Here is a 22328-nt window from a genome sequence, read left to right on the forward strand (position 1 = left end):
CACCCAACTCACAGCCCCTCATGGACTGCAGACCGGACCCAACCCCTCACTGAGCTCCTGACCCGGGATCCAGAAGACCAGCCCCTAACCCTGGCCACACGTCTCCCACGTGTGCTGAGTCAGGGGCGCTGGGTGAGAAAACGCCACCGACTCAGCAGGCCCGGGTCCCATGGCCCAGGCAAACCACAAGTGCAGGCCAGGTGAGAAACAGAGATGCACCCCAGGGGGGAGGAGGAATTGGTCGCTAGCAATGCTCGGGCCCCACGGCCAGCAGGGCCACCGCCGAGCCTGCGCTCTCCTCGTGGACAGTGGCACTCCTGGTCCCACCTCCTGGTAATGCCTCCAGCTCAATGCCAAGTTGTAACAAAGGGGGGATTTGCCAAACCTGACTCCAGAGTAGAAAGGGGGTGGAATTCAGATAAATGTGAATATCCTCCTTTTCCGCCACTTAGATGGGTACTCTAGAGCAGCGGTATCAAACTCATTTTCACTGGGGGCCACACCAGCCTCGTGGGTGCCTTCAAAGGGCTGAAAGTCATTTTAGGACTGTGTAAATGTAACTACTCCTTAACAGTTCAGCGAGAGCTCCGCGCTGCCACCAGGTAGAAACAAGATGCCTGGCCGGATTCAGGCCATGGGCCTGTGTTTGCCACCTGTGCTGCAGAGAGTCTCTGTCAACTGCCCAGTAACTGCTCACGGCCCAGGAATGAGGGCTGCTTCCAGGGGGCCACATCCGCCACTCTCCTGGCCCCCCACACACAGCTGCCAGCAGAACATCTCTGTGCTCCGTTGCCAGGACACTATCTTGGGGTTCCCTCCTACAACGCTGGCTGCCTCAGCTCAGCTTCCTTTGCCGCTGCCTCCCTCTGGTTCTCCCTGTGGCCTCCAGACAGGGGAGGGCCCCTGGGCTCTGTCCTTGGACCTCGTCTGTGTGCCGGCCACCTACCCTCGCTCCTCCAGAGACTGCAAGGTCCCGTGACTTTCAAATCCTGCCCATGTGCTGGTGAACTAGGGGGGAGTTTAGGAATCAAGTGCCCCAGGCCCAGGCCAGCTGCTCAGCACCTGCACCAGGGTCGCCAGGCACCTCGAGCCCACCCATCCCCAACAGCCCCTTGGTGGGCCGTGCCTCGTCCTCCCCACCCCATTCAACGCTGCTCCCAGCCGCACACACCTGCCCTGTAGTCAGCACCAGTTTCTGTCCCCTCCCTCCACATCTAGTCTTTCAAGTCATGCCAACTCACCCCAACCCAGTGAGAAGCTGACCACTTCTCAGCCCTCTACCTACCTAACACCCCCCGATCTCTCATCCGGGCGTCCCCCAATGGGCAATCGCACATCAGATGACGTCATGCCCCGCTGGAAACCACTGGCTTCCCACAGCCCTGGAGTGGGATCCAGAGCTCCCTATCGCAGCCTGCGAGGCCCCGTCTGATCTGACTCCAGAGACCGCGGCCTCACCACAGACCACAGGCCCCACGTGCTCAGCCCACTGCAGACTCCCTGGCCTTTCCGCTGGGTCCTGAACAAGCCAAGTCTCCACTCTCTTGGCACCTTCCCGCTTGCTGTTCCCTCCACCCGGAAACTTCCCGCTCCAGCCACTCGTGTGGCTCACCCCCCACCTCCCACACCCCTCTGCCCAACCGTCCCTCCACAAAGAGGTCCTGCCTGCCTACCTCATCCAAAGCCGAGCAGTTCTCCCCATCCCCCTGTCTTACTACCTTTCCTCTTCTTCACAGCACCTGACATTACCAAACCCCTTGGGACCCATCCTGACCAACAGCAGTTACGGACACGAGAAGGAGCAAGAGCTGCTCCCAGGCAGCGACTGTGTGTTGTGCTCCCCGCCTGTCCCGACGAGTGGCGCTGGGGTGGGGGTCTGCTGTCAGCAGGTGCTCCTGTCTGCTGAGGGGTGTATAGGCCAGGCCTCAGGGAGGTGTGCTACCAGCACCAAGGCAAGGCCAAGGGACAGTAGGTACAGAGGGCCCAGAACAGAATCGGGGATGCACAACGAAGAGGCAGAAGGCCCTGGAATGAATGCCCCCCTCCACGCTCCAGGAGGGCAGAGGCCCACAGCACTATGGCCATCCCCACCACGGCCTCAGGCAGGAGGGAAGATGCACAGAGTCAGGGACCCCCAGGCCCACGAGCTCACCTCTTGATCTGCTCCTCGATTTGCTTCACCAGCAGCGACTCGCCTCCGCTGAGCCCCCCAGGACCCAGGGCGGCCCTGGGGCCCCCGTCACTGGGCTCCGAGGCCCCATTGAGCTCCAACGAGCGTCCCAGGAGGGACCTGACACGCTTGGACCGCATGTCCAGGATGGTGTCCGTGTAGCCCACCTCCTCCAGGTACCTGCAGGGAGAGAAGCAGGGTAGCTCGGGCGCACTGGGGCGTCTGCACATGCTGCGGCACGAGTGACGGAGCCCTCCCCAGAGGAGCAGTGGAGACTGCACACCAGCGTGTAAACAAGCATGCCCCTGGCCCCGCTGCCGTCCTTTCCAGATGAGTGCCAGAGGCAGGGCTTCCACACCAGTGCTGCACACAGATGCTCGCCACGACGCTGTGCGGGAGGCAAACACAGGGGCCAGGCTACACGTCCACCAACCAGGACAGGGGAGGCACATCAGTCACAGGGATGCTAGGCAGACGCTACATAAGGGAGACTGCCTAGGAAAGATGGCCACAATAAATGGCTCAGCAAAAATGGCAAGTTACATGCTACGTACAATTCAAGTGTTTAAAAAGAAGTGTTAATGGCCTGGGCTGGTGTGGCTCAGTGGATTGGGCACGGGCCTGTGAACCAAGGGCTCGCCGGTTTAATTCCCAGTCAGGGCACATGCCTGGGTTGTAGGCTAGGTCCCCAGTAGGTGGCGTGTGGGAAGAAACCAAAAAATAAAAAAGTAAAAAACAAAAAAAAAAGTGTTAGTGAGTATAGAACACATATAAGCACTCAGTGTGCTTGCAGAACACCCTCCAAGGCCAAGACAGGTACAGACTAAACTTAAGAGCAGTCAGTGACCTCTGGAGAATGGGGTTAGGAATTTAAGAGGAAGTTTTTCTGAAAAAAATGTATTGATTAATTTTAGAGGGAGAGGAAGAGAAAGAGACTGAGAGGGAGAGACACATCAGTTTGTTGTCCACTCACTGATGCATTCATTGGTTGATTCTTGTATGTGCCCTGCCTGGGGATTGAACCCACAACCTTGGTGTGTCAGGACAATTCTCCAGCCAACTGGGCGACCCAGCCGGGCCTAGTAACTTTTGCAACTTACTCTATTCACTTACACAAATGAGCACTTATTACTACTGCAATCAAAAAACTGAAGCCAGTCCTGGCTGGTGTAGCTCACAGGACTGAGTGCTGGTCTGCAAACCAAAGGGTCGCCAGTCAGAGCACAGGCCTGGGCTGTGGGCCAGGTCCCCAGCTGGGGGCATGTGAGAGGCAAAAGACTGATATATCTCTTGCACAGTGATGTTTCTCTCCATCTCTTTCTCCCTCCCTTCCCCTCTCTCTAAAAGTAAATTAATAAAAATAAATTAAAAATTGAAGCCAATTGGGACTGGTCTAAAAGAAGAAAAAGGGAGAAAATCAGTTATGGGTATCAGTGGCTTCAAAAAATGTGAGACCAGCGTCCCCTGCTCCCCAGGAGGCTCCCTGAAAGCCTTTTGTTACGGTGGCCCTGTCGCTTTGGGGCCCTGCCCCTCACACAGGGGACAGCACAGGAGACAGCACCACCTCCACTGCTGTCTCATCACGCGCACTGCTCAAGTCTGAGACTCCCCGCCCCACCACAGGAGGAGGAGGGCAGCATGGTAGCGAGGAAGCTGGGCTCTGGGGGCGGACTGCCCAAGTTACCCCTCGGACCTCCCGTTAGCTGTATGACCTTACACAAACAGACTCCTCTCCTCCGCATCTGGGTTCCCTCCTGAGAAAATTAGGGGACCAGCAGCCACACCCCCGGGGACCGTGGGAGGGAGCGAGTGAGTGTGCCGGGTATCTGGCGCAGTGTTGGGCACACACGGGGTAGCCGCAAGTGCTGCCTACTGCCACCGTTTCGTTACTGTCTGCGCATGCACTCAGTCAGCGACTGCTCCACCGGACATTAAGGAGACCAGAGACACGGACAAGTAACTTGCCAACGTCTGTCACACTGTCCACAGACACACCTTCGACACAAGACACAAGGGGCTGGCTGCGGAAAACAACGGCCACTCATGTCACAAACTAGTCGGTTCTTCAAACGACGCGTGTGACTAACTCCCACAGAAAGACGCTCGCAACACTTGCAAAAGCAATGCGGCACAGAACATCGCAGAGGGGAAGCTCCCGCTTCTAAAACACACATAGGCAGACCCAAAAACACAGCCATGAAGAATCACGGGTGATTTCTATCCTTTTTGTGTGTATCTCCCTGTATTTCCCATATTTTCTAACACACACACAAATCTCTTTGGCAGTAAAAAAAATAAATACATAACAATCCTCTTGAAAAAAGAAAAGCAACAGGCATTTGGGGTTGCTCTCCAAGAGTGGGGGGATCTCCCTCGGCTACCTCTTGCATCAAATCTTCCCGCCCTCTCCCAGGTGGGGCTCCACCCACGGGCGACAGCCCAGCTCAGCTGTGGCCGGTGGGGATCTCGATAGTTCAGTGTCCCGGGCGGGGACAGGAAGCGCTGTGAGGCCTTCAGGCTTATCTCCCAAGCCAGGCATGTCCCTCAGCCCCCTCAGCCCCCCTCGGCCCCCCTGCGCACTCACTGTCGAAGCAGCTGTCGCCCCTCCTTCCACACCAGCGGGCTGTTCTCCAGGGTGACTGACTCCACAGGGCCGTTGGAGACTGGAGTGGAGAGAAAGGAGGCAGGCTGTCCTGGCCGGGGCACCGCCGCACACCCGTCACCTCCCCCACAGTCCCCACCCTCAAACCCAAACTGGTCACCGTCAAGGGTCCGGGGGAGCCACTTCCTGAGTGTGTGAAACCCGCTCTCCCCTCTGCGCTCCTCATCTCCTGTCTCCTAACTGGTCGCTCTCCCAACCGTCCCCCAAACTCCCTCCAGACCGAGCTGAGTCTCACTATTCTCCTGCACAGGAAGCTGGCCCAGTTCTCAGAGAACAGGCAGACTTGACTGGTTCAAGTCCGGCTTGGCCACTTCCCACATGTGACCTTGAGCTGGCTAGTCTACCTATCTGTGCCTCAGTTTCCTCCTCCAAGAAATAAAGTTACTGATAGCAATACATACACCTCCTGGAACTACTGCATGGATTAAATGAGATCACCTGTTAATTTTATTCATCAAATATTTATTGTACCTCTGGGGGGAGGGGGTATAAGGTGACTAAATGGTAATGGAAAAAATGCAATAAAGATTATATTTAAAAAAGAATGTGACAGTAATAAATATCAAGGCATGAAAAAGTGTATTTACTGCACGCCTGCCGCCCGCCAGCCACACCGCCGGCAGAGCCTGCCCTGCAGACTCACACACTCCAGCAGGCGGGGTCCGACAGAAGGAAGGGCCACCACCATCAGCCCAGCAGGTGGCCCTGACAGGCCACTGCCCCCTCCTTCCTGTCACACCCGGTGACTCCTTGTGCCCTGACGTCCCACACTCTTCTGTCCACCTGGAGCACCTTCCCCCCGCTCTGCTGGCGAACTGGTCCCTCTCTGAAGGAGTCTGCATTGCAAGGGACCTCGTGTGCCTGTCTCCATTCCACGGAGGGACAGCAGGCATGCTGGCCTTCGTCACCACTGTCCACCCCGTCCCCCCAGGGGCCCCGCACAGTGCCCAGCACCTGGCAGTGCAGCCTGCGGGGGGGGGCAGGGGTGGGGGGCGCTGGGAGGGAGAGGCAGCCCGGCTGACCGTGCTTTCTATGGAGCCTCCATTTTGTTGGAGGCACATGGGGAGGATTGGGGGCAGGGGGTACCTTGTTCTGACAGCTCTGGTTTCTTCTCCCCCTGGTTCAGGTCTGTGCCAAACTTCAGTTTGTGGTATTTGGCCCTAAAAGAATAAATGAGTAACAAATGAGAGGCAAGAAGAGCAGACAGAGAGCACTCACCTCAGGAACCCCAAATCCCCAGCTCCCCCACTCTCCTACCTCTGGGGTAGCACCCCCCACTTTCCCACACTACGAGGCAGCCCCGTGGGGGAGCAGCACATGCAGTGCCGCGCAGAACCCCCCCTTCAGAGGCGGGCAGGCTGGGTTGCCACCCCAGCTCCAGGAATCCTTACAGAAGCCCCCCCCCCTCTGAGAGCCCCCCGGACACACTAGGCTACTGGGCAGGACGAGACAATGCGAAGACACGGGTTCGGCACCCAGTGGGCCAGCAGCACTATGAGCACCGGCACTAGTGCCTGACTGAATCCCTCCACTGCGTCCTGCTCTGACCCCGCTCCTGGGACCAGAGTGACAGGAGATCGCCTGAGCCCACATCTCCCTCGGCAGATGGCAGCAGCACCTTCCTGGGCCTCCCCACCCTCCCTCCGGGGACCGACTTCCTGGGAGGCAGGCCCTAGGCCGGTAGGGCTCACCTCTCCTGCTTCAGCGCATACTCTAGCATCTTGATCCGCCGCACCAGGTCTGTCTTGAGATTCTCTTGCCCTTTCCTTTCCCCCTGGAGGAAAGCCACCTGCGCCTGGGGGCACGGGGAACAGGAGACAGCAAGGCTTAGGCTCACCAAGGTGTGTCCCTCACTCACTCAGGGACGGCCAGTGCCAGCCCCAGCCCCAACAATGACATGCAGCAGCCACTTCTTCAGGCGTGGAGACCCGGAGCCAGGGTTCAGTGGAGCATGAGGGGGCATGCTGGATCTGCCCCCAGAGTGCCTACAGTGTCGCCCACAACAGGAGAGCTGGGGGGAGGCCCTGGCCCCTGAAATGGAAATGGGGCCAGCTTGAGACGAGCCTGTCCCTTCCTCTGGAGGAGCAGTTAGCTGGGGGATGAAGGTGGGGGGGTCCCTGGGCTCTGCTTCTTCCCCCACCCAAAGGCAGGTGCTGCTGGCGGGACGATGTCTCACTGCTCCCCCCGGAGCATCTGTCCCTGGGAGGAGGAGGAAGCTACTTCTGGAATTTAGGAACAAGAGTGGGTGGCTGGGCTCAGCTCCTGCTCCGATGCAAAAGCTTAACCACCCGCCTCCCGTGGCAGGGACCAGTCGTCCCCTGGAGTCTGCCCAGAACAAGGGAGACATGCCGCAGACGTGACCCAGGGCCCCTGCCAACCACTTCAAACCGTCTGCTGGCACGGGCTGCCCAGTCTGCCAGCAGGCCTCCTGGAGACACCAGGCCGACAGCCTGCGAGCAGGATCCTGGCCTGACCGCGTTCCGGAAGCCCTGCGCCAAGCCCCGAGTGTGGCCCCGAGTATGGGCCCGTGTGTGGGCCCGTCGCTAGCTTCTCCCACACGCTCCACTACTCTGGGCCGGGACAGCGGAGCTCCAGGCGTGGCTCGGCCACTCACTTGAGGCATGATCTGAGACAGGTCATCGGCCTTTTCTGAGCCTCCATTTCCCCTTCTACAAAATGGGGCTCCCGAGAGTGCCTGCCCCTCATGCATTAAGTTCTTCTCAGTCCAAGACCTAGCACAGGAGAAGGGCTAATAAATGCCAGCTCCCGCCTCTCACTAGTTTTATTCTCGGCGTCCGCACTCTCACGACGTTGACACGGGCCCTGTTCTTTGCGGGAGTGAGGGTCCTCTGAGACCCAACCCCATCCAACAGGGACGTCTGTGGCTTCCAGGCTTCCTGCCACCACGGGCAGCTGCATCTGTGGGAGCTGACCCCCTCATACAACGTGCTTGCTGAAAAGGGCTGCAGCAGCCCCCCCCTCCCCCAGTCTGGCCCCAGACACCTTTTCCAGGCATCGCCCAAGTTCAAAGCCTGGCTCCAGGACTGCCAGTTCCCGGCAGCCTCTCAGACGCCCACCCACACTGCTTTCTCTCCCTAGGGCTCAGAGGGCCCCAATCTACCTGCCGTGCTCGTGGAGTGCAGCACAGTCCTGCTACCACCCGTCCTGCTCCAGGGAGCAGGTCTCCCTCAGGCCTCCCCCTCAAGTTGGCAGACACCCAGGCACATGCTACATACTGCCTGGCATGTAGCCTGGCATAGACTGGGGGCCAGGTGCACTCGCACACCTTTGCCAGAGCCATAAATTGATGCACTCTTGCTGGGGGGCAATCTCACCAGACCTATAAAAATATTAAATGCACATTCCTTTTGTCCTAGCAGTTCTACCTCTAGGAATTATAGGAACTTATCCTGCTTGTAGGAATTTCTCCTACGGGCTTAATGGCAATGGTAGGCTTCCTTCTGAAAAAATGAAAAGGGATACATACACACGCAATGATGGAGGACAAAAGCATCTTTCCTCATTCATTTACCCCCAAATAGTTATTGAGTCAACTCTGCACCAGGTGCAGTCGTGGACAGAAGACACAGCACTGGACAAGAGGTGGCTGACAGTCTCGAGGGGGGGTGGGGCACACGCCAGGTGTGCCGCGGCAAAGAAGCCACGTCTGTGCGTCCAGAAAACGGAACCTCTGTCCCCTCTCCAATACTTTCCTCTCCACATTTAAACCAATACACACACACACACACACACACACACACACACACAACATCCATGGCCAGGCAGGGGAATGACTCACTGTGACCCCCGAGGTCTCCTAAGTCTGACTCTCTGCCCTTCGTGCGTGTTCTCAGGGCCCCAAATCTGCCCTGTGCACACGTCGCTTTAGAGTGGGGGTGCAGGGGAGACATGAAGAAGAAAAGGCTGACCACCAACCACAAGCCTCTTCACGGCCTTCCCTGCGCCCCTGGGCACCGGCAGGGGCCTCCCACCTCCCAGCAGCAGTCCAGCCTGCTGAGCGCCGCGTCCGTCCAACACCCAACACAGAGACCAGCTGTGCCGGGCCAGGGACTGCTCGAGGCACGGAAGGGGTGACGGAGAAGGCAAGGGGTTCCCGTCCCCACAGAGCTCTCCATCCAGCACAGGAGACAGGGACACGTGCCAACAGCCACCACAGCGAGTGACTAGGGCCACCACAGGGCAGCAGAGGGGTTCTGGGAAGAGGGATGCCTAGCCCACTTCTGGACTAAGAAGTGACACCCGGCTATGACTGGAGGGCCGGTCAGAAGCTGGCCAGGGCCGCGGTGTGTACTGCTGGCAGAGGGCAGAGATGAAAGTTGCATGGCAGACTCCAGAAACCCCAAAAAGCCAATGTGTGCCCCCCCTATGTTCACTGCAGCATTATTGACAATCACCAAGATGTGGAAGCAGCCTAAGTGCCCATCAGTAGATGAGTAGATTAAACAACTCTGGTACGCTCACATAATGGAATACTACTCAGCCATAATAAAGAAGGCAATCTTACCCTTTGTGACAAGATGGATGGACCCGGAGAGCATTATGCTGAGTGAAATAAGCCAGTCAGAGAAAGACAAGTACCATATGGTTTCACTCATGTGGAATCCATTGAACAAAACTAACTAACCAACAAAATAGACACAGACTCAGACAGACAGAGAATGGGCCAACATTGGCTGGGGGGGCGGAGGGGGGTGACAATGGTGAAGGGATTAAGCAAAGGTAAAACCCGCCCAGTCGCAGACATCAGTGTGATGATCACCAGAGGGAAAGGGGGTGGGGGAGGCAGAGGAGGGCCCAGGCAGGGGTGGGAGGAGACTTGACTTGGGGTGGGGAACACATAATACAACATAAAGATAATGTAGCATGGAACTGTACACCTGAAACCTAAATAATTTTATTAACCAATGTCACCCCAATAAATTCAATGCAAATTTTTTAGAAGAACATATAGAAGAAATCATAAAGAAAACTAAAAAATGAAAAGGCCACTCTGGCCACATCAGAACATTACAAAGGTCATTTCAGCTACATTGTGGAGACCTGATGGCTGGGGAGGGGCAGGTGGGGAGGGGGAGCAAAGCTGAAGGCCGAGAGGCCCATCGTAGGAGGCAGGGCAGGGAGGGGTGAGGGGATCTGAGGTAATGAGGAGGGGCTGGTAACACCCCATGACTTTGGTCTGTGGGGGAAGAAAGTGGAGAATCTCGGTCGGCCCACTCAGCTCTGTGGTCCCCTTCCAGCTCTTCTGGCACAGAAGGGAGAAAGGGGAACCAGGACACGTGGTTGAAGGGTCCCAAGGCAGTGGAATCCCTGGAAAAGGGAAGTGCTGGTGGCCAGTCCCTCCTACCCAGCACATGCCAGCAGCCACCAGTGCCGTGGCGGCTGGCAGGTAAGTGGGGAACCTGGAAGTTCTCTGCTCGCCAGGCCCACCCACTGCCACTCCCCCGGCCAGGCTGTGAGAACACAAGGAGCCCAGAACCACTCCAAGATGCGGCTGCCGCCTCCCCTCCAGCTGTTCCCACTCAAGTACCCACGAACCAGGATCCCTGAGGAGCACACCAGTCCTCCCGGGACCTAACGCCTCTCCATCCCTCTGCCAACCTTTCAGCTCCAGCCATGGCAGGGGTTCCCCGGATGGTCTCTTCGGCCCTGCATCTCCCACACTCCTCCTCCCCAGGCTCTGGGATGAGTCCCCAGGGGCCTTCACAGCCCCTGGTGAGGCTGGAAGTGGGGAGGGGTCAGCTCCACACCTCCTCCGCTGCCACCCCTCTCACCGCACCTCTGTGTCACCGCTCCTACGTTAATGTCCAATTCAGACTCCCCCAGGAGGGTGGCCCTGTCCTCAAGGAGCTCCCCTCCCAGAAGTGCCACAGACCTTGGGCAGAGCCATATCATGGGGTTCTCTGTGGCCTCCTCTGCAAACAGCCTCCTCTGTTAGCCTGGAAGTATCCAAAGAGCAGAAGCAACACCACCTATTTCTTGAAATCCCCCCACCTGGCAAAGTCCTGCTCAACATCAGACCGAGTCTACACCACCACCCTGCTCCAATCTGTGGGTGCCCCCTGGGGGGACCCCACAACGGGCTGCCTCTTCTGCCTTCCCACACACCCTAACGGAGCCCTGACTGCACAGTGGGCCCTGTGCTGAGAGCAGCTGTGTCGTTACTCGGAGAAAAGGCACTCGGAGCGCACCAGAAAGTCGGACTCGGCCTGGGCCTTGAAGAACCTCACAGGAGTTGCTCCTCTGGAAGCGCCTCGGTCAAAGGCATGTAGAGACAGGTACTGTGGAGGGAGTGGGAACATGGGCAACTTGTCAAAACCAACCCCACTTATACACCCACCTGCTCAGCCACTCCGCCGGTCCACTCTGCTTGGCATCACACAGACCACTCGGACAGTCACCACAGCCCTTTCAGATGAGAGCAGTTGGGAACAAGCCAGCGGCCGCCAACAGTGGTCAAACTGAATGCGTCACGATGCAGACACCCAGTAGCTATCACAAATAATAAAGGGCTCTCTGTGCTGATACGAAAGGGACGCCAAGACATGCGAGTATATGAAAAAGGTCACGAAACGATCCATTAGTATGACCTCATGCCTTGCACACATAGAGCCAACTCCTTTTACAGCAGTGACAGTTGGGAGGGAGGAGAGTGGGACAGGGACCAGGGGGACTCCCCCTTTCATGTATACCGTCTGTACACACATGTCTAAGACCTATGAATCTGTGCTAATGCAACAGGGCAAAAACACACAGTCAGTGGTGCAGGAGCCGAGACAAGAACAACCGACTGGGTCCACCCATGAGTTCTTCCCAAACTCCAAGAAGCCCACTAAGTGGGGGAATAAACACACATCTTTTTCTCTCTAGTCTCCAAGATGACAGGTGGCATAGAAGGTGCTGTAGGTGCCCTGGCATGGAGCTCCAGAGGCCAAGGCTTGACCCCAGCTCCGCTATGCTTGCGTGGGCGACCCCGGGAGGCCACTGAGCTTCCCCAAAGCGGCTTCCCATCCATGCTGGATGCCAGAGAGGGACAGAACATGGGCCTGAAAGGCCACAGACCAGACCAGGCCTGCTGCCCATGGGCTGTGATCCCAGATAAATCACCCACCCTCTCAAAGCCCCCCTTTCCTCTTATTATTATTATTTTTTTAAAGGAGCAGAGGGAATAATATCAGTTACTCTCCTACACTGTGACAGGGATTAAATGATACCCTGTAGCTAAAATGCTGGATATGCCCTGCTGGCTGGTGACTCAGTGGATTGGGCACCGGCCTGGGAAGCAAAGGGTCACCACTTCGGTTCCCAGCCAGGGCCCATGCCTGGGTTGCAGGCCAGGTCTGCAGTTGGAGGCATGTGAGAGGCAACCACACATTGATGTTTCTCTCCCTCTCTTTCTCCTTCCCTTCCCCTCTGTCTAAAAATGAATAAATAAAATCTTAAAAAAAATAAATGAAGTGCCTGGCACATAACACGTGCTGATTGAACAACAGCTGCCGTACCGTTGCTGAGTGAGGGCAGTAACTCTGGCTCTGCCCACATAACGGGGGCACTGAGAAAATCCAATGGGCTGTATGCCAGGGAGGAGCTCAGAAGCAGAGAGTGGGACATGGAAGCGAGGGGCACTTACATAAGGATTCCCTCCCACCCAACCCCAAGCCTCAGCTACCCAACAGCTGAGATCCCCAGTAGGGTGGAAGAATTGCGGGATGCTGTCCTCATTCATCCTGTGGACAAATTTCTAATCAGTTACTGCTTCGGGTCCCCACCTCAGCTAGGGAGGAAACAGCCAATCAGAAGGAGAAAGACAGGCCCGCAGAAGCAGACACTGACTTCTGCTAATAACACCCAACCAGGGAACCTCCAGACTCCTCTCAGCCTGTCACTGGGCCCCTCAAACCCTCACAATTCTGATGTCCTGGCTCGTGGGGACACTGCGAAGGGACTGCACTTCTCAAGGTCACAAAACCCAGCCCAGCTCCTCAGACTCTTCCCAACATCACCTGTGCGCACATCCCGCCTCCAAGCTACCCACAAACCACGGGACCCTTTCTCCCCAGAAACTCTCACAAACACGCCCCCCTCAAGACGCTTCTAGATGCTTCTTCCCAATGCCTTCCTGCTCTACAAAATGCTCTCCCTGTCACCCCCCAGGCGCCCCTGGATTCCTCCTCACTGTCCCCATCCCAAGACCCCTGGTCTCCTCGTTGGACACGCCTGACGCCCCGCCCACTCCAGTTCAGGGTTCTCCACCTGCCGCCCTACACACACCTCCGACCTAAAGGCCATCCCCCTCTCTTCTCCACACCCCCAAACTGGAGTTTCTGCTCTCAAGCCCTTCCACACATGCTCCAAGGGCTCGTCCTCGGGACCCCTTTCCTGCAATTCGGTAGCCGCACATGCCAGGGCTCCCCAAAGTTTCCTCCTGAGCGGAGAGAGCACACACCATCATCCTGGAACCCTCAAGAGCCTCCTGTTATCCCCGGAGTTCGCGCACAGCCATCTTTCAGTTCCCTCCGTCCACATACTCCGAAACGCACCCCGTGTCCCAGGCTCCGTGACTTCCTCTCCGTACTTAGGCCTGGTCCCGGCTGGAACGCTCTCGCCCTAGAGGGTCCCAACTCCCCGCCCCCCGCGCTCGACCAGCCCCGATGCCGCATCTGCCCCACCACCACCATCACAGCCCATCAGCCTCCACCTCACGCCCGCGCCTGGTCGGACAGGGGGTGGGCGTCACTCGACACCCGCCGAGATTTTGCTCAGTCCCACACAAGCCCCTCCAACAACTTCTCTCAGCACCTTTGGCTGAGTTCTCCTGGGCCCCCTCCGGACCCCGAGGCCACTCTCGAGAACCCGCCGTCCAGTCGGCTCACTCTTGCCACTTCCAGCGGGTTCTGGTGCCCTGAGTCCCTTCTCTCCGCCGGCCGCGGTCCGGCGCTCCCGCCCCTGGGCCCCCCGCCCGCCTCGAGGCGCCCCAGAGCCCCCAGGACCCTCCTCCGACGGCCCCTCACTTCAGTTCCGAGCCGGTCGGGGCCCCCTCCCGCCCCCCCGGCCGTCCCGGCGGCCATTGCTCCAAGATGGCGACGGCGGCGGCGGCGGGTGAGGCCGGGTCGGGCCGGGTGGGGGGTCGGGGGTCCGAGGCGGCGCTCACCTGCAACTCGGCGCGCTCGGCCTCCCAGCGGGCCTTCTCCGCCTCGAAGCGCGCCCACTCGTGCTGTATAAAGTGGAGGATGCCGGGCAGGCTCAGGGGCTCCGGTCCCGCCGTGGGCCCGGGGCTACCCCCGCCGCCGCCTCCCTTAGCAGCCGGACCGGGCCCGGGGGCGGGGGCAGAGGCCGGGACCGCCCCCGTCGGGCCCGGGCCCGCGCCCGAGCCGAGCGGACGGCAGGAGGAGGCAGCGGCGGCGACGGCGGTGGCCGCTCGCTCCTCCATCATGGAGGCCCCGGGCCGGCCCGCGCGCCCGCTGTGCCTCGCGCGCCTGCGCGGCCGCGCCAACCCCCCCCCCGAGCGCGCCCTCGGCGGGGGCCGGGTTGGGGGGGCGGTGACGGGAACGTGGCCGGGCGCGCGCTTCGCCCACCCGGGTTGACCCCGAAGGCGCGCGCGCGCGGGTATGTGGGAATGGGTAGGAAAGGGGCGCGCGCCCCGAAGAGGAAGAGCCAGACGTTGGGGAGGGGCCGCTTTCTACCCTCCTCCCACTTTGCCCCCAAAAGACAGACTCTAACCCTCTCCAGACCCAATACCACTTTCCTCAGCCATCAGTGTCACTCTGAGATAAAGGGCGACCACCGGGGTTGGTTTCAGGCTTGGCCCCATCCTCACTGATTCCTGGCCCAGGTCGGTTGTCATGGTAACCCCTCCCCAGCCTAGAACACCCCCAGGCTCCTTTCCCCTACACTTTTGTGTCTATGGAGTCCCAAACCTCTCCTGTCCCTGCACCAGGAGGAGGTTACTAAGGCAACCTAGGTCCCTGGTGGTCCTTCTGCCCCTACCCTCATTAGTTACTATGGCAACCCCACCTAGCACTCAGGTAGAAAGAACTCCAGCCCCAAGGACACTAATTATTGAAGGAAACACCTCTTCCCCAATCCATTCCCCCAGCCACCCAGTTGGCATTACCATGGTAACCATCTCCCCTCCTTTCCAATGGTGGGAGGTCCATGGACCAAACCAACCAGGTATTTTTATTTAGAGGAGAAGATGCTCTGCTGAGGAGTGGTTGCTATGGTTACAGGGCCTGACCATCCCCAGGAAGGTGAGACACAGGCAAGGCCAAGCCCTGGTTACTATGGTAACTGTGGCAGTCCCCCCTCCAGTGCCCCTAAGAACCAGACCCACAAAGGTAGGGAATGGTTTCAGATTGTCTCTCAGGATGGAGTGTGTCTAGGGAAGTGGTTGTCATGGTAATAGCTTCTGTCACTTCTAGCCCTACCTTTCTGGACACAGTCATGAGAGAGAGATGGTTATAGGTTGCTATGATAACTGACATCCTTCCCGCCCATTCTCAAGATGCTCCAGGTAGTGTCTGAATTAATGGGACTTGAAGAGAAGTGATTCCCTGGCCCCATTACCACTTTTGTAGGTAAGATGAAATTGTGTTCTACTATGCAAAGTTGGCTGATTTGGGGTTTTCTGGTTCTCTTTCCTCAGCAGTGCAGCTGAGCTGGACTGAAACTGTCCCCCTGGTGCTCCCCCAGCCTGCAACGTAGGAGGTAAGAAGTCCCTCAGTGTCACCAGCCTTTGTGTGGACACTGGCCTTTCCTTGTCCCCAAAGGTTTTCCTACATACCTCCTCTTCCCTGCCCATCACATTCTCATTCTATAGGTACAGCAACTGAGTCTCAGGCTAGATCACGGCTCAGACCAGGCGAGCCGGGCCTAAAGTGAGCCTGGATCCACTCACATTGCTTTGTGGGGAATGGAGAGACAAAGTCTCACCTTGTCTTCTCCTTCCCTTGAGCGCCTTTCCTTAAAGCAAGCCCCTGGTTTTGTCTGCCGCGCCCCTGCTGGTTTCTCTTCCCATCTGTACATTGTTTTCCTGCCTCTGGAGGTCCCGCTCGGGGACTGCCTGGGTCATCCCCTGTCCCTGGAATACAAGGTCACTGAATAAATAGCACAGAGGACACTCAATAAATAGCCCTGTTGAGTTAGTTGAATTCATTAATGTGCTGTATCCAGCTTTGACAGCACTGGTCAGGTCAGAGCCCATGAAGGCTCGTGGAAGGTAGGCCGGAGGGAGGCAGCAGAACTGATTGATTGGATTAGAGCGAGACTCTGGAGATGGCTTCTCGGGTCCAATCCCGGGTCCGTCACTTCCCAACTGTGTGACATCGAGTGACTGACTCCACCTCTCTGTGCCTCAGTTTCTTCATCTTTCAGTGCGGTTGTACCCAAGCGATCAAACAAGTGAATATATATAAAGTACTCAGAACAGGGTCAGGCGCCTCGTGAGCCACTAGAACCGCCGGACCTTCAAACATCATCATTTCATCCGCCTGGGCTCCCTGCAGGGGTTTTGCACCCTCACAGTTAAGGAAGCCACGGCTAAACATTGTCAGGGTTCTAAATGATTCCTTCCTTCGACCTCTTTGGTCCCCTCACTCAGTAGGTGGCACCTCCCCATGGAGCTGCCATACCCTCTGGTCTCTGAGGACCCAGTTTCTGTCCCCTGTCCTGCTGGGGACCTCCTGGCCCACAAGCAGCCAGACGGAGCATGGCAGAAGCCAAGGTTCCGGTGCCCACACCCTCGCAGTCTCTAAGCCGGCATCCCTTATCTGGACGGTTGGAGCAGCTCATTCATTCACACACATTTGTGCAGCACTGGCTATGTGCCAGGAAACAGACCAGACAATAAACAAGATAAGCAACATCAGTGTGATAACTACCAGGGGAGGAAAATAACTCAGGGCTGGGGCAGAGGAAGAATGTGGGTGACAGGGAGATGCATTTTCACATAGGGTGGCCGCAGGAAGGGCTCACTGGACAGGTGACCTCTGAGCAAAGACCTGAAGGCCGTGAGGAGGAGCCGGGTGGATACCTGTGAGGAGTGAGCATCCCGGCAGGGGCAACAGCCAGTGCTGGGGCAGGAGTGGCCTGGGTTCATCTGAGGACTGGCTTGTGGTGGCCAGTGTGGCTGGAACTGAGTGCGCGAGTGGGAGAGGGCAGGAGATGGCATGGGGCCTCGTGGGCCACAGTGAAGGCTTTTCCTGTGAGTGATTTCTGGCCACAGAAGGGTTTGAGCAGACGCAGGATGGGATCTACTTCAAATTCTAACCAGATCCCTCTGGGCTCTGAGTGGGGAACAGCTGGTAAGGGACAAGGGTGGAGTGAGGATGACCTCTTTAGAAGATTCTAGAAACATCTCCCATGCTTCTGTGTACCTAAGATCTAAGATTCTAAGCTGTTTAAAAATGAAGATTCTGTGATTCCATAGGTTTCTTCTGCCCACAATATGATGAATTCCGTGAGGTCATGGGTGTTGTGCGTCTCCGTGTCATGTGTCCACTGCTGGGTCCCCAGCACTTGAAACAGTGCCTGGCACGTTGCAGGAGTTCAGCAGGTGGGTGCTGGAGGACTGAACGAAGGACAATTCCAGAGTTCTAAAGATTAAGAAATTCTTAAAGTGCAACTCAGATTCTTAAGTGACATCCAAGTTGGGTCAGAGAAGGGCAGGCTGGACTGGGACAGTTGGAGAAGGGAGGAAGGGGTTCCTGGTTGGGGACCGGGGAGGGGTGGGGGGACAGGAAGACCAGCACAGGGCCCCAGGCATGGGGCCACAGTGCGGAGTTTGGCTCCTGGGACCTGAGTGGGCTTTACAGACATGCAGAAACCCTGAACCTGGCCATCACTTTTTCACCAAGTGCATTTTTAGTGCCACCTGTGTGCTAGGAGCATAGTGGTAATGGAGACGGCACTGGCTCTACCCTCCTGGGTCTAGTGGGGCAGGCAGACCCATACCTAGACAGTGACGAACCAGAGTGGGCAGGGCTGAGATGGGGGACCCCAGAGGGGACCTCTGACCCAGCCCAGGGTTCAAGGAGGCCTTCCTGGAGGAGGGGGCCATCTGAGCTGTGCCCTGAAGCACAAGTAGGAGCTTTCCAGCAGAAGACAGGCATGGGAAAAGGGGCCTGTTTGAAAGGAGACTCTTTAGGCAGAAGGAACAGGATATGAAAAGGATTAGGAAGAAGATCTATTTGAGGAAAAGCCCAAGGTGGCCTAGGCATAGACAGGGTTTGAGGAGGCGTGGCCAGAGATGGGGCTGGAATGGGGGGTTCACACAAAGCCTTGTGGAATGTTGTAAGAAACTTAAATTTTCCCCCCAGGGCACTGAGGAGCCTCTGGTCAGGGAGGGAGAGGTCATATTTGTGCTTTATGAAGACCCCTCTGGCTGCCACCAGGAGGGGACTTGGTTAGGAGACTAGGGGCTGCTGGGTGGAGATCTGGGTGGGCCCAGGGGGAGGGGAAGCTGTAGGAATGGGGAGGCGCTAGGAAGATTAGCTGGGTCTCTGATGTCTTCCTCCCTGGAAGGAGCAGACACCTGAAAATCCATGGGGAACTTTTTTTTGCATTTCTGCTGAGAACCCAGAACGTTAGTTACACCTCCTGGGCTGGAAACCAGCCAAATCTTCAGGCTGTACTGGGGGCAGGGAGACAGCGCCACCTGGGGGTTGCTTAGGAGTGTGGCCAGTGGCTGCGGGGAGGAGTCCTAAGACTGGCAGCCTCTTTCAATGCAGCCTTTCAACTTAAAACAACAAAATTTTTATTGTGATAAAATACACATAACAAAATGTATCACCTTAACAAGTTTATGTGTATAGTTTAGCAGTATTAAGAATTATTCACATTTTATGGAAACAATCTCCAGAACTTTTTCATTTTGCAAAACTGCAACTCCCCATTCCCCCCACCCCCACCCCGACCTTAGCCCCGGGCAGCCACCGGTCTACTTTCTGTTTCTATTTACAAAACAAAACAAAAAACTAGTGGCCAACATAAAAAATTGGATAATTCTGATTTAAAGAAAGCATTTCTAACTTTTCTTGTAAAACCAAAGCAATCTGGCTGGCCATGGGGAGCTAGAGGACCCGATGGCTCAGGATTTGAGGAAGTGAGCAGGGAGCAACAGGGGCGGGGTTTGGGGGCCAGGTGAGCGGTGGGGGGTGGAAGGGACAGGGGAGAGAGATCTGGGGTGGCTTCCCAGAGGAAGGAATGGAGAGCAGAAGGCGCAAGCTGGGCTCGGAATGGGGGCCTGAGTGTTCATAAGTGAATGAGAAGGTGACAATGACTGGAAGGACAGGACTGAACAAAGAAGGGAAGGTGACTTGTTTGATAAAAACTCACTAGTATGTAACGTGTGCCTGACTGTGCTGAGCGACATTGGGGACCCAGCAGTGACCAAGATAGGCTCCTCGTGGGTCTCACAAATGGGAGGACAAGATGGGTCCCTGCACAGTGATAGCTTAGAATGGTGGGGTTCGGGTGTGGAAATGGGGGTGGGAGGATGGGGCACTGAAGGAGTCCAGAATGGGGTGCATGACCCCGCCTGGGAGGTCAGGGAGAACTTCCTGGAGGAGGGAAAGTGAGAGCTGAAACCAAATAGGGAACAGGCTGGGAGAGAAGGGTAAGGCTGAGGTTGGGTAGGAGGGGCTGCTGATAGCCAGCTCCAGCCTCCCTCCCCTTTTGTTCTCACCTCCCCAGGATGTCCTGGAGGCCCAGCTAGGGCCTGAGCTCGGCCCCATGAGGCTCACCCGCTGCCAGGCTGCCCTGGCAGTCGCCATTATTGTCAACCTCCTGGTCCTCTTCTATGTTTCGTGGCTGCAGCAACGGCCCAGGAACTCCCGGCCACGGGGCCCCCGCCACGGGTCTGCTGCCGGCCCCCATGTTACCATCCTGGTGCGGGAGTTCGAGGCCTTTGACAATGCGGTGCCCGAGCTGGTGGACTCCTTCCTGCAGCAGGACCCAGCCCAGCCGGTGGTGGTGGCAGCAGACATACTCCCCTACCCGCCCTTGGCCCTGCCCCGTGTCCCCAATGTTCGCCTGGCACTGCTCCAGCCCGCCCTGGACCAGCCTGCCGCGGCCTCGCGCCCAGAGACCTATGTGACCACGGAGTACGTGGCCCTGGTGCCTGATGGGGCGAGGGCTGAGACACCAGGCCAGCTGGAGCGCATGGTGGAAGCGCTCCGCCGGGGAAGCACCCGCTTGGTGGCTGCCCCTGTTGCCTCAGCCAACCCTGTCCGGTGCCTGGCCCTGAACGTCAGCCTGAGGGAGTGGACAGCGCACTATGGCCCGGCCCCTTCTGCACAGCGCTGCGACGCTTTGGAAGGGGACGCTGTGGTTCTCCTGCGCTCAAGAGACCTCTTCAACCTCTCGGTGCCCCTGGCCAGGCCAGTAGGCACCAGCCTCTTCCTGCAGACAGCCCTACGTGGCTGGGGGGTGCAACTGCTGGACTTGACCTTCCCCATAGCCCACCAGCCCCCCCTGACCACAGCCCATGCGCGCTGGAAGGCGGAGCGCGAGGGGCGCGCGCGGCAGTCTGCGCTGCTGCGGGCGCTGGGCATCCGCCTGGTGAGCAAAGACGGCGGGCGCCTTGAGTGGTTCGGTTGCAGTAAAGAGACACCTCGTTGCTTTGGGACCGTGGTGGGTGACACACCTGCCTACCTGTACGAGGGGCGCTGGACACCCCCATGCTGCCTGCGCGCACTGCGTGAGACAGCCCGCTATGTGGTGGGCGTGCTGGAAGCGGCCGGAGTGCGCTACTGGCTGGAAGGCGGCTCCCTGCTGGGGGCTGCCCGCCACGGGGATATCATCCCATGGGACTACGACGTGGACCTGGGCATCTACCTGGAGGACGTGGGCAACTGCGAGCAGTTACGGGGGGCCGAGGCCGGCTCAGTGGTGGACGAGCGCGGCTTTGTGTGGGAGAAGGCCATAGAGGGTGACTTCTTCCGCGTGCAGTACAGTGAGAGCAACCACCTGCACGTGGACCTGTGGCCCTTTTACCCCCGCAATGGAGTCATGACCAAGGACACGTGGCTGGACCACCGACAGGATGTTGAGTTCCCCGAACACTTCCTGCAGCCTCTTGTGCCCCTGCCCTTTGCCGGCTTCATGGCGCAGGCGCCTAACAACTACCGCCGCTTTCTGGAGCTCAAATTCGGCCCCGGAGTCATCGAGAACCCCGAGTACCCCAACCCGGCCCTCCTGAGTTTGGCAGGAAGTGGCTGAAGCTTTGACTCACACGCCTGCCGACATGGGAAACTGTCCTTTGTTTCTGGTGTCACTGGCATTGGTAAATGGGCCGGGGATGCCAAGCGGCTCCACAGGGCCCAGCACAGTCCAGGACATCCATGTCATGACGTCTAAGATTTCCAGGAACCCTGGGCTCCAGGGCTGTGACAGAGTTTTGGAAAGAGGGAGAAAGAGTGTAGGTTCTAAGGCCAAACTGCTGCGATTCTAACCCTGGCTCTTCCACTTAACTCGTTAAGTGGCCCTGGGCGAGCCTCCTGGTTTCTCCGTTCCTCGTTGCCTCATCCGCACCAGGGTTCAGTGAGTGCCCTCCCTATAAGGCGCATATAGAAGCCCCAGGATACTTGGCTGCTCGGGTTGCTTCTACCACTAGAGGGCGTCCTTGCCCTACTGTGGGGCCAAGGAGACCTTAAGCACAGACTACTGTTCCACAGCTTTTTTTGTCTCTTGAACCTTTGGTCTTCTCTCTAAGCCCCTGCGCCTGGCTGGACAGGATAACTAGCTCCCTTTTTTTCCAGAACGCGACTCCCTTCCCTCCTGGGAGAGCCTGGTGCGGTGCATGCTGCTCTTAACCCCATCTCAAAGAGGAGGAAACAGGCTCAGAGGTCTGAGGCACATCTGTGGTTGGGAGTGAGGGTCTGGATCCAGGCCCCGCCCCTTTCGAACTGTTACCTCGTTATTTTCTCTCTCTGCGCCTGTTTCCCTGCTTGGATGGTGGGGTCAACAATAATCACTGCTGACATTTACTGAGCACTTACTGTATGCCAGGCACTGCTCCCAGTGTTCACACAGATGAACTGATTCATTCCTGTCCTCATCCCTCCCAAGTGAGAGCTGCTATTATTTCCATTTAACAGATGAGGAAAATGAGGCCAGGATGGTCAAGTCCTCTGCCCAAGGCCAGAGGGCGGAGGAAGTGGCAGAGTGGGAACTTCAATGCAGGCTGTCAGTCTGGAGCCCACAATGACGAGGCCCTGGGTGCCCCTCTCCAGTACTGGTACCCAGAGGGCCTCCTGTCACTGAGCAGGGAAAGCAATGGCTGCCTTTTTTTCCTTTTCTTTTTTTTTTTTTTTTTTTGGTGATAATGCACCTAAGAATAAGTACTGTTTGGGCATTACCCCAATATGTGTATTTATCAATGATATACAGGTACTACTAGCATTCTATATGTTAGTAATAAGGCTTAAATTATTTCATTTTTAAATTAAAATCAATATAAAAGTTTTTGTGTACTTGTCT

The 22328-nt window shown here is 57.3% G+C and overlaps 2 protein-coding genes across 4 annotated transcripts in view; one reads left to right on the forward strand and one right to left on the reverse strand.

The window, feature by feature from the left end:
* The window catches only part of STRN4 (striatin 4), a 26409-nt gene extending 12083 nt beyond the window's left edge, over positions 1 to 14326 (reverse strand). For both annotated transcript variants that reach the window (XM_045845067.1, XM_045845066.1), the window contains exons 1-5: positions 14002 to 14326; positions 6524 to 6627; positions 5919 to 5992; positions 4755 to 4833; positions 2153 to 2350 (exon numbers count right to left, since the gene is read on the reverse strand). In XM_045845067.1, coding sequence (XP_045701023.1) covers positions 2153 to 2350; positions 4755 to 4833; positions 5919 to 5992; positions 6524 to 6627; positions 14002 to 14283 — 737 coding nt within the window. In that variant the 5' untranslated portion in view covers positions 14284 to 14326. The remainder of the gene's footprint in view (positions 1 to 2152; positions 2351 to 4754; positions 4834 to 5918; positions 5993 to 6523; positions 6628 to 14001) is intronic.
* Positions 13907 to 22310, forward strand: LOC123822902 (fukutin related protein). 2 transcript variants are annotated; one of them, XM_045845068.1, is made up of 4 exons: positions 13907 to 13949; positions 15496 to 15557; positions 17278 to 17403; positions 19542 to 22310. In XM_045845068.1, the coding sequence occupies exon 4, from the start codon at positions 19581 to 19583 to the stop codon at positions 21066 to 21068; it is 1488 nt and encodes a 495-aa protein (XP_045701024.1). In that variant the 5' UTR covers positions 13907 to 13949; positions 15496 to 15557; positions 17278 to 17403; positions 19542 to 19580; the 3' UTR covers positions 21069 to 22310. The 2 variants fall into 2 exon arrangements, with proteins under 2 accessions (XP_045701024.1, XP_045701027.1); XM_045845071.1 differs by lacking the exon at positions 17278 to 17403 and having other exon boundaries at positions 13931 to 13949.
* The last annotated feature ends 18 nt before the right edge of the window (positions 22311 to 22328 follow it).

The sequence above is a fragment of the Phyllostomus hastatus genome, unplaced genomic scaffold, assembly GCF_019186645.2.
Source record: "Phyllostomus hastatus isolate PE091 unplaced genomic scaffold, TTU_PhHast_1.1 phas_contig_468, whole genome shotgun sequence".
Lineage (NCBI taxonomy): Eukaryota > Metazoa > Chordata > Mammalia > Chiroptera > Phyllostomidae > Phyllostomus > Phyllostomus hastatus.

Coding starts and splice junctions, on each gene's coding strand:
- LOC123822902 (XM_045845068.1), top strand. CDS start 19,581: ATGAGGCTCACCCGCTGCCAGGCTGCCCTGGCAGTCGCCATTATTGTC.